General features: G+C 45.7%; 1 protein-coding gene across 1 annotated transcript; it reads left to right on the top strand.

Annotated features, from left to right (window-relative positions):
- The first annotated feature begins 3102 nt into the window (after positions 1 to 3102).
- Positions 3103 to 11567, top strand: Lmln2 (leishmanolysin like peptidase 2). The gene is made up of 14 exons (XM_042686408.1): positions 3103 to 3400; positions 4385 to 4478; positions 4570 to 4621; positions 5453 to 5596; positions 6806 to 6931; positions 7111 to 7195; positions 7335 to 7480; positions 7563 to 7734; positions 7914 to 7983; positions 8068 to 8164; positions 8551 to 8823; positions 9353 to 9576; positions 10644 to 10823; positions 11393 to 11567. Exons 1-14 carry the CDS (start codon positions 3103 to 3105, stop codon positions 11565 to 11567), a joined length of 2136 nt encoding a protein of 711 aa, XP_042542342.1.
- The last annotated feature ends 252 nt before the right edge of the window (positions 11568 to 11819 follow it).

The following is an 11819-nucleotide window of genomic DNA, read 5'->3' on the forward strand; positions in this document are numbered from 1 at the left end:
ACCACTTCTGTTTATGTGGTACTGAGGAATTGAACCTAGGGTTTCATGAATGCTAGGCAAGCACTCTACCACTGAAGCCCATTCCCAGCCCCTTTTATTTTTGTTTAGGGCTTGAACTCAGGGCCTGGGAGCTGTCCCTTAGCTTTTGTGCTCAGGGCTGATACCACAGCTCCACTCTGGTTTTTTAGGGGGAGGGGTTAGTTAATTGGAGATAAAGAGTTTCACAGATTTTCTGCCAGAGCTTCCTTAAAACCACAATCTTCAGATCTCAGCCTCCTGAGTAGTTAGAATTAGAGGCATGAGCCACTGGTGCCCTACCTTGACATCACTCTGTTTCAACCTCCTGAGTGCTGAGATTATAGGCATGTACCACCACACCTAACTTTTTTTCCTTCCTTCATCTTCCTTCCTTCTTTTTTCCTTTCTTTTCCTTTTCTCTTTCTTCCTTCCTCTTTCTTTCTTTTTCTTTCTTTCTGTGTTAGAGATTAAAAGCAGGATCTTGCTTTTGTTAGGCAAGTGTTCAATGTCTGACCTATACTCCCAGCTTGTATATTATATATTCTTTCCCTGACTTCATATTTACCATGAGCTAGACATTATTCTTAGTGCTTGTCAAACATTCACTTGTTTGTCACAACAATCATTCCTGTTTTACAGACAGAAAAACTGAGACAGTTGGTCCAAATGACATAAATAGAAGGTGGAAGAATAGCTTTGGCTCCAGTGTTTGGGTGTCTCCTATGACCAACAGTTTCAGATACAGTTCTGATATGTGAAAGTATGAAACTTAGCCTCCCTGATAATTCATCAGAATTTAAAAATCTCTAGTCCTTGTCACTAAGTAGCTCTGTTACCTTAAGACATGTCATCTTTCATTAAAGGCATAAGGAGCCAACAATAGTGGCACACTTCTGTAACCCCAGCACTCAAGAGGCTGAGACTGGAAGATTGTGATTTGGAGGCTGTGGAGGAAATCCTGGCTGTAAAAAAAACTTCAGTAATGGGGGTTAGGATTATGTCTTCATCCACTCATTGAAGATGAGACCCAATGGGCTGTGGGAAAAACCAACAGGAAGCAGGAGTTTTTCAAGGAGTTTGGGCGGGGAAGGCAGGACTCTAAGCCAACACTTACAGTTGAGAGGATGTGCTGTTAGGAGCTGGGAGGACAGGGCCCTCCTTTGAGGTGGTCCCCTCCTCTAGGGGAATTCTGGGTGTGGAATTTGGGCAGGAGATGTTAAGAAAGGCTCCCTAGGGAGGGAAGAGGGGGGGATCCAAACAGGGGAAACAGGATGTGAAAACACAGCGTGAGCAAAGAAAACAAAAAAGCACTCTACCAGTTCCTAAAAACATCTTTGAACATCTATTAATGGCCATTTCTTAGAGTTTATTTTCTCTCCCTTGTAATCCTGTAAGTGGGCTCTATGAAGTCTTACATACCTAAAGCCTCACATAGGCCTCATCAGTGAATAACAAGTTCTTGTCCACCCACTGAGAGCCCACACAGAAGAGGAGATGCCTGAAAACCTCGGAATTTAATTAGAGGACAGACAGTTCTGACCCTGGGGCCAGTAAAGTGCAGAAGCCCTTCTGCTCACCTCTAAGGAAGCAGGCAGGCATCCTGCATGAATCAAAATACCCCTTGCCAGGGCGCTGGTGGCTCACACCTGTAATCCTAGTTACTCAGCCAGCTCAGATCTCAATCTGAAGGTTGTAGTTTAAAGCCACCTGAGGCTATAACTCTGTGAGACTCTTACCACTAATCAAAGAGCAAAAAGCTAGAAGTGGAAAAAGCTAAAAGATCATGCACCTAAGCTCAAGCCCTAGTACTGGTATCAAAAAAACAAAGCAAAGCCGGGCTTCAGTGGCTCATGCCTATAATCCTAGATACTCAGGAGGCTGAGATCTGAGGATCGCAGTTCAAAGCCAGCCTGGGCAGGAAACTCCATGAGACTCTTATCTCCAATAAACAAACCACTCAGAAAACCAGAAGTGGCTCTGTGGCCCAAGTGGTAGAGCTCTCACCTTGAGCTGAAGAGCCCAAGTCCAGAGTTCAAGCCCCATGACCGACAAAAATAATAATAAAAAAAAACAACAACCTCCTCCCTCTCTTATATTGCCACCAATTTTTTTTTTTTTTGACACAAGATCTCAATATGTAGCCTAGGATTGCTTTGAGTTCTCCATCTTCCTGCCTTAGCTTCTTCCCTAATGTAGAGATTATAGGCATATGCTACCAGCCCCAGCTAGCCACCTTTTTGCTTGGTACCAGTCCTGAGGCTTAAAGCTGTACCTGAGCTTTTTTGCTCAAGGCTATCATTTACCACTAGAGCTATAGCCCCACTTCTGGCTTTTGGGTGGTTAAATGGAGATAAGAATCTCACAGACTTTCTTGCCCAGGCTGTCTTTGAATCTCAATCCTGATCCTCAGATTGCAGCTTCCTGAGTAAGCTAGGATTACAGGTGTGAGCCACTGGTACTGGACTTCTTGTTGTTTTTAATTCTGGGGAGTTTTAAGGTTTTTCTATTCAAAAAGACAGGAGAATTAGGATGTAGGCTAGATGAGGATTAAGAGTCTTTTTTGGGAGGGGGAAGGGTCCGGTTGTGGGGCCTGGGCACTGTCCCTCAGCTCTTCAGCTCAAGGCTAGAGAGGCTAGCGCTCTACCACTTGAGCCACAGCGCCACTTCGCCTTTTTTCTTTTTGCTTATGTGGTGCTGAGGAATTGAACCCAGGGCCTTACGCATGCAAGGCAAGCACTCTACCACTGAGCCACCTTCCCAGCCCTAAGAGAGTCTTATTGTGGAAAAGACTGGCTCCTTGGAGAGGCTGAGGCTCCAGGATCATACTCTCCTCCCCAGGGCTCCACCTCTGGCTTCTCTCCCCTCCCCCACAGTAAGAGGATGGCTTTGGCCAGTGTGCTATCCTACCGCCTGGCAGGAACTGTAGATTTAGTCAGTAACACTTAAATCTTAAGAAAACAAGCAAGAGTGGTGAAGGGGATGTGAACAGAGAGGACAGAGGAAAGATTGAAATAAATGAGCTGGGGAAAAGGGGGATTGAAGATATGGTCCAGGGCAGGCTGTGAAAAACGACAGTAGCAGAAGATGCTGTTGCTGCTCTTTCTTGGGGTGGCCATGAGCAGATGTATACATGATGAGATCCAAAAGTCTGTGAGCCTTCTCAGGCCCCCTCCCTCCCAACTGCCCACAGACTTCCGCTCCTCTTCCCTCCCTGTCCCTGGCTCCCATGATCCTCAACCCCTCAGAATCCAAATCTACTCTATGGGAGACCCCATATCAAATGGAACTTGGGATCCTAAGGGGGATGAGATGAGAAGAGGGAAATCCCAAGCTCTGGCCGCAGTGAAAGAAGCCACTCAGCGAATCCAGGGCATCCTAGCAGGTGAGCTGAGGGGTAAGAGGCATCAGGAGGGCTGTGGGATAGAGGGGTCTAAGGGAAAAGAATAGCACAAAAAAGAAACTGTGCTGGGCACCCATGGCTCAAGCCTGTAATCCTAGCTACTTAGGAGGCTGACATCTGAAGATCACAGTTTGAAGCCAGCACGGGTAGGAAAGCCTGTGAGAATCCCATCTCTAATTAGTTAACAAAAAATTAAAGTGGGGCTGGGAAGGTGGCTCAGTGGTAGAGTGCTTGCCTTGCATGCATGAGGCCCTGGGTTCGATTCCTCAGCACCACATAAGAAAAAAGCCAGAAGTGGTGCTGTGGCTCAAGTGGTAGAGTGCTAGCCTTGAGCTGAAGAGCTGAGGGACAGCGCCCAAGCCCAGAGTTCAGGCCCCACGACTGGACCCAAAAAAAAAAAAAAAAAATTAAAGTGGAGCTATGGCTCAAGTGGTAGAGTGCTAGCCTTGAGCACAAAAGCTCAGGGACAGTGTCTAGGCCCTGAGTTCAAAACCTCAGGACCAGTAGGAAAAAAAAAAAAAAAAGGAACAGAATGTAGAGATATTGAAGTGAAATTATCCTCTTTAAAAAAAACCTGTCTTTAATTTTTTTTTGGGGGGGGGTCGGTCGTGGGGCTTGAACTCTGGGCTTGGGCGCTGTCCTTGCGTTCTTCAGCTCAAGGCGAGCACTCTACTGCTTGAGCCACAGTGCCACTTCCGGCTTTCTAGCAGTTTATTGGAGATAAGAGTCTTATAGACTTTCCTGCCCAGGCTGGCTTTCAACCTCGATCCTCAGATCTCAGCCTCCGGAGTAGCTAGGATTATAGGCGTGAGCCACGGGCGCCCGGTTGTCTTTAATTTTTGAAATTATCTTTAACTAGTTTTATAAAGGGGTTTCAATACACAAATCAGTTTATATGTACAGTGTATCTTGATCAATGTTGCCCCTTCCATCATTCTCCCAAAATTCTCCTCTTATTTTGTGAAGTCCTTCCAGTACAAGGACCCTTGCTTTTGAGTCGAGACCCTGAAAAATACTGCCATTCTGTCTGGGGAGACCCAGATACTCCTAATTACCACAGGTGAGTTTGTGTCCTTGAGAATATATACATTTCTTTGGGGATAATAAAAAATGTTTGAGCTGAATTGTTCACAGATATTCATTGTTGGCAGGTGCAGCCTTCTGAACCCAGGATACAAAGGAGAGAGTTGCCTGGGGGCAAAGGTAAGACCAGCTTTCCAATCTTAAGGATATGAAGATCTCTAACTAGTTAGACCTCCCCCAAACCTTCAGTATTAGAATTTTCAGTGTTTGAATTACTCTATATACTTCACAAGTAATATGGATTTCTTAGTCTTTCTTGGGTTCTGTGTTTGGTTTTGCTTCGTGCTAGAACTGGAGCTTGAACTCAGGGCTTAGTCACTATCCCTTAGCTTTTTCACTCTACTACTTGAGTCACAGTTCCAGTTCTGGTGTTCTGCTCTTCAATTAGAAACAAGAGTCTCAGACTTACCTGCTCAGACTGTCTTCGAAGCATGATCCTCAGATCTAAGATCTAAGCTTCCTAAGCAGCTAGGTTTACAGGCTTAAGCCACCAGTGCCCAGCTTCCTTAGTCTCATTCTCTCTCTCTCTCCCTCTCCCTCTCTCTCTTTTTCTCTCTCTCAGTTCTGGGGCTTGAACTCAGTGCCTGGGCACTGTCCCTGAGATTCTTTTGCTCAAGGCTAGCACTCTTTACCACTTGAGCCACAGAGCCACTTCTGCTTTTTGTTTATGTGGTACTGAGGAATCGAACCCAGGGCTTCATGCATGCTAGGCAAGCACTCTACCACAAAACCACATTCCCAGTCCTGCTTAGTCTTTCTCTATCCCCACTTTCCAAAATAGGTTAAAGTAGAGGCATATGGGTGGCAGAAGGCAGATTCTACTTTCTAATTAGCTGCCTAGATATCCCTAAGATAGACCAAAGATGTTCATTCTCCTTTGCTCCTTGTAGCCAGTTTCCCACTGTCCCCATCCATCCACTAAGCTACATGCTACATTCTACTCCCTGCCAGATACCTGATGCCCATCTCCGTGGTTATGCCTTGTGGCCAGAGCATGGTCCCCCACAATTAATCCAGCCAGACGGGCCTGGGGTCCAAAATGCTGATTTTCTCCTGTATATGCGGGTTGGTCACACTTCCAAGTGCCACCAAAAGGTGAGGTTGCAGCCAAATCTGCTTTCTCTGCTCTCTTAATGGTGTGTGTGTGTGTGTATGTGCGTGTGTGCGCGTGTGCGTGTGTGCGCGCGCACACATGGGTGTGCATATGTGCACATAAATGGGCTACTGCTGGGATTGAATTTAGAGCCTTGGCTGTTGTGTTGGTTAGCTTTCTACCTTCCTTCCTTCCTTCCTTCCTTCCACTTTTTTTTTTGGTTGGTTGTGGGGCTGAACTCAAGGCCTGAACTCAAGCACTCTACCACTGAGCCACCTTCCCAGCCCTCCACTTCCAGTTTTCTGGTGGTTAATTGGAGATAAGATTCTCATGGACTTTCTTGCCTGGGCTGACTTTCATCCTTCATCCTCAGATCTCCCCCTCCTGAGTAGCTAGGATTATAGACCTGAGCCACCAGCGCCCAGATTGCTTAGCCTCTTCTGTTTAAGATTGGTGCTCTACCACTCAAGCCACGTATCTACTTCTGGCTTTTTGCTGGTTAGTTGGACAAATGTAAGATCTCTCAGATTTGTCTGTCCTGGTTAGCTTTGAACCTCCTCCTGAGTAGCTAATATAATCAGGACCCACTGGTACTCGGATCTCTTAATCCTATATCTTGGGAGGGGAAGTAGTCTTTATTGAGGAGAGGACAGATTTTGTTAAATTGTGTTTCTTTGGGGGCAACTTGGGGCACGTGGATAAACCTAAATTGAATGAAGGTAGAATTAGAGGTGTGGTTCATTCCACAGCAGCCCTGAGCTGAAAATGTCAATGGGAAGCATAAGGCCCTAAGTTTAAGCCCTAGTACTGACAATAAAAAAAAAAAAATCCAGGAACTGGTTGTTCAGGCCTGTAACCCTAGCTATTCATGAAGCTGAGATTTGAAGATCAAGGTTTGAAGCTAGCCCGGGCAAACAAATGCAAGAGACTCTTCAGTTAACCAGCGACAAGCCATAAGTGGAGGTATGGTTCAAATGATAGATCACTAACCTTGAGCAGAAAAAGCTAAGCAAGAGCTTGCAGCTCTGAGTTCAAGTTCCAGTTTCATCACCAAGAAAAATAAACAAATTGAAAGCTGCTGGGACTCCCCAAGCCATCACTTGGTTCCACTCCATAATGCTTTGCAGGGCACCTGGGCCCTCTGTTTTCAGGAATATTTCTCCTATTTAGGTTACCTCTTTCTGACTCATCTGTTCCTTGCCCATTTGCAGCCTTCTGTCATAGCCTATGCTGCCTGTTGTCAACTGGACTCAGAAGACAGGCCCCTTGCTGGTACCATTATCTACTGTGCCAAACACCTCACCAGCCCCAGCCTCAGCCACGGTGACATCGTCATGGTGACTGCTGCACAATGAATTGGGAGCAGCAGACAGGTGGTGGTCATGGTGGCAGGCCATTCAGCTTCCTGTGAAGTGGAAGAACTGAGGAGAGAACAAGTTCTAGGAGATGACTGGGCAAAAGGACGGCAGAATCTCATGTATTCAGCTCTCCTCACTTGGCACTCATCTTTCCTTAGGCTACACTACACGAATTGCTCCATGCTCTGGGTTTCTCTGGACAGCTCTTCCAGAAATGGCGGGAGTGCCCTTCAGGACTCAGTGGTAAATGGGAGGAAAGAGGGGAAGGATTTCCCACAATGTTAACAGGAAGAAATTGACTACCTCCTGAACTCATTTGTTTCCATTCTGCTTTCTACATTTTCCTCTCCTTATAATTGCCTTCCTCCCTTTCTGTACTCAGTTAAAGAGAATTGTTCTACAAGGCAACAGGTGACAAGACAAGATAAGCGGGGACAGCTGCTTCTTACCACCCCAACTGTTAGCCATAGCCTGGCCAAACATTTGGGAGTGCTAGGGGTTTCTCTGAGCGCTCCCTTGGAAGAAGAGGTGAGAATGATAACACCTTGGGGTGATAGAAGAAAGAAGGTGTTGCCAAATAGCAACCAGCTCTTTGCTTTCTCCTCAGCAGGGCCCTTTGTCCTCACACTGGGAGGCCAGACTCTTCCAGGGTTCTATCATGGCTGCTACTTTTGATGGTGCCCAACGCACTCAACTTGACCCAATCACTCTTTCTGCCTTCCAAGATTCAGGCTGGTATCAGGTCAACCACAGTGCTGCCGAGAAGCTGTTGTGGGGCCATGGTGAGAAGTAAGGGCAATCTGAAGAGCAGTACTCACGACCCAAGATTGGTCATGAATGGCATAGGTTAGAAAGGATTATCTGGTCTAAAGGTGGATTTCAGGCTGTAAGCATAGTGTTGAGGGATGATGTCTTGGCCTTTATTTGTTGAAGGACCTTCCTTTTCTTATCTCTCAAGCAGGATCTGGCCTAGAATTTGGCCTAGTGACCACATGTGGGACTGACTCCTCAGATTTCTTCTGTACTGGCAGGTATGTATGTGGCTAAACTGAATGATTGGGGGATTGTACAACTGTCAGTGATCTTAGTGGCACTCTACTATCCCTTCCATCTAGCGGGCTGGGTTGCCACTACCTGCACTTGGACAAGGGAATCTGTTCCTCAGACCCCATGCTGGAAGGCTGCCACATGTACAAACCCCTAGCTAATAGGGTGAGTAGACTACGGGACAATGAAACTCAGATTGCTCTTGCTTGGCCTGCTTACTTACAGTGTGAGCCATACCTCCAGCTCTTTGAACTGTGATCTTCTAGTTCTCTTTCTCCTCAGCAGCTAGACTTACAGGTGTGAACTCCCAGTACCAGGCTGGGAATTACTTTTTTTTTTAATGTTTATTTTTTTATAAATTGTGAAAATACCGTACAGAGGGGTTACAATTACATGAGCAAGGTAATAAGTACATTTTTTTATCAAGCATTGTTGCGTCCTCCTTTGTTTCCCCTTACCATCCCTGCCCTCCCATCCACACCCTCCCCCCCTCGGGAATTACTTCTACCGTATCAAGACAACACTATTCTGCTTTCTACCCTGCAATGTAGAGTGAATGCTGGAAGAAAGAAAATGGTCCTCCAGCTGGGGCTGAGAATCCACATGGGGAGATCTACCATTCCCAGAGTCGTTGCTTCCTTGCCAACCTCACTTCACAGCTGTTCCCTGGGGATGAAACCAGCCATCCCTCTCAGGTCCCACATCTCAAGGAAGCAGAGCTCACTGGCCGATGCTACTTACATCAATGCACACAGAAAGGAGAGTACAAAGTGCAAGTGGAGGGATCACCTTGGGTTCCATGCCTTCCAGGAAAGGCTATTCAGGTGAGGTTCAAGAGGAATCGTTAGGGTACGCTAGCAAAATGAAATTGGAAAATAAACTGGGTGCCAGTGTTTCATGCCTATAATCCTAGCTATTCAGGAGACTGAGATCTCAGGATCATGGTTCAAAGCCAGCCCATGCAGGGAAGTCTGTGAGACTCACATCTAATTATCCACCAAAAAGCCAGAAGTATAGATGTGGCTCAAGTGGTATAGCCCTAGCCTTGAGTAAAAAAACTAAGGTATAGCATCCAGGCCCTGAATTCAAGCTCAAGCATTGGCACACACATACACATAAAGTTGGAAAATACCATTTTTTTTTTCAGCGCTGGGGAATCAAACCCAAAGCATTGCATATGCTAGGCCACCAATCTATCACTGAACTACACCCTTGCCCCTGTGTAACGTATTATATTGTTCTTTTTTTTTTTTTTAATACTTCAAATATCTGAAGTATATAGTTTCCTTAGAAGAAAGGCCTGAGCAGGTAATGGAGGCTGAAGCTACAACCCTGCTATGTGTTTTGTTGCAGGTGCCTGGGTACTATGGTCTTCTCTACTGTCCCCAAGGCAGGCTGTGTCAGAATGAAGATGCAAATGCAGTTATTTCACCTATGAGTCTTGCAACCCAAGACCTGCTATTCCAGCTGTCTTTAGGATTAGCTGGGCCTCCAGGCCACTCACTGGAGAAGGAACAGAGAGAAGAACTGGCTGAAACAGTACTACAGGCTCTAGTGAACAGAAGCAGTGCTGACAGGTAAAGGGACAGGTCAGGCTGAGGTGTTGTTTTGTGGGATTATTATTATTATTTTTTGCCAGTACTGTAGCCCAGGTTCATTACTGAGCTCATGCTTAGCTTTTTTTTTTTTTTTTTTTTGCCAGTCCTGGTGCTTGAACTCAAGGCCTGGACACTGTCCTTGAGCTTCTTTAGCTCAAGACTAGTACTCTATCTCTTGAGCCACAGTGCCACTTCTGGCCTTTTCTGTTTATGTGGTACCAAGGAATCGAACCCAGGGCTTCATGCATGCTAGGCAAGCACTCTACCACTAAGCCACATTCCCAGACCATGCTTAGCCTTTTTTTTTTTTTTGGTTGGCCAGGGGCCTGAACTCTGGGCCTAGGGGCTGTCCCTCAGCTCTTCAGCTCAAGGCTAGCACTCTACCACTTGAGCCACAGCACTACTTCCAGCCTTTTCTGCTTATGTGGTGCTGAGGAATCGAACCCAGGGCCTCATGCATGCAAGACAAGCACTCTGCCACTAAGCCACCTTCCCAGCCCGGCATGCTTAGCTTTTTAGTTCAAGGCCTGAGCTACATCAGTCATAACTCCAGATCCATTTTATTTTTTACTTGTTAACTGGAGATAAGTCTCATGGACTTTCCTGCCTCAGTTGGCTTTGAACCGCGATCCTTAGACTGCCTCCTGAGTAGCTAGGATCACAGGCATGAAGCTGAGTATACAATGGGCCACAGAGAACTTTTTTTTGTCTGTCATGGGGCTTGAACTCTCGGCCTGAATACTGTCCCTCAGCTCTTCAGCTCAAGGCTAGCGCTCTATACTTGAGCCACTGTGCCACTTCCTGTTTTCTGAGTGGTGTTTTTGGAGATAAGAGTCTCATGGACTTTTGTGACCGGGTTGGCTTTGAACCGTGATCCTCAGCTCTTAGCCTCCTGATTAGCTAGGATTACAGGAGTGAGCCACCAGTGCCTAGCTCAAAGAACTCTTAAGTCCTTTACTTCATAACTCCTCTGCAGACCCCACTCCTAAGCCTATACTAGTTTCATTAGCTAAATGTCATCCTTAAGAGATCTAATGTCCACTTAGGTGCTATTTCCACAACCCATCAGTCACCACTAGTTTGGTCTTCACTGTGCATATGTGGAAGTTCCCTGGTTGCCAAGGACCTTCAGCTGCTGTGCTATACAATGCCCTGACCCTGACTCTCCAGAAGGAGCCTCTTGAAGTATATCATGGAGAAGCCAGCTATACCACAAAATACAGCAAGTAAAGTAATATTCCAAACATTTTTTTTAATCCCTGGGATCAAGATGTTTGAAATTCATCTGCTAAGCACACACTCGAGTCTATTGTCCTATACATGGTTATCCATCTAAGGAAACAAAGATCTCTAAGTTCACCTTAGGCTCATTACTGACACTTTCTCCACACAAAAAAATGGATTTCCCTATTCCTAGTACTAATGTATCCCAGTCTTATTTTGGGTCAGGCGGGGGGTACCAGGGTTTGAATTCAGGGTCTTGACCTGCTTGTTTACTTAGCTGGCATTCTACCACTTGTACTATATCTCCAGACCTGCTTTTGGTTGGTTATTTTGGAGATGAAGTCTTACAGATTTCTGTACCTGAACTGGGCGCAAACTACAATCTTCTAGTTCTCATCCTTTGGAGAGCACCAGATAGGACTTGGATCTTGGGCTTATTCCTACTTTCCAGTTCTGTATTCTCCGATTTCCTGGTTAGCCTAATGCTTGGATAAAGCATGAAAACTGTAAAGACCTTCACCTCCTAAGCCTAGGGATTAATCCAGGCTAAACAGTCCTTCTCTATTTCTAGGTTGCTGGTTTCCTTGGATCATAACCTATCTATGAATCACATATTGCTGTCCTTGGGACTCTGTCTACCATTGGTAATTCTGGTGGGTATTCTGGGTACTGTGGTCTATCAGAAACGAGCTGCTCTTCAGGTGGGACCATTTGCCCCTTGCCATCACCAAACAAACATGGACTGAGGAGTCCAACTAGAATAATAAAAGAATTGCAGTGCTAAATGTACGCATTACCTTACTTATGAAACTGTAACCCCTCTGTATATCAATTTTACAATTAAAAAAAAATTGCAGTGTTATCCAGAACATGAAGATTGAGAATGATTTTTTTTTCCCCATTGGTTGTGGGGCTTGAATTTACAGCCTGAGCTTTCACTCAAAGCTAGCGTCTACCACTTTAAGCCAGAATGGTTATTTGGAGATAAAGAGTCTCAT

The sequence above is a fragment of the Dipodomys spectabilis genome, unplaced genomic scaffold, assembly GCF_019054845.1.
Source record: "Dipodomys spectabilis isolate Male_0828 unplaced genomic scaffold, ASM1905484v1 ptg000097l, whole genome shotgun sequence".
NCBI classification, from domain to species: domain Eukaryota; kingdom Metazoa; phylum Chordata; class Mammalia; order Rodentia; family Heteromyidae; genus Dipodomys; species Dipodomys spectabilis.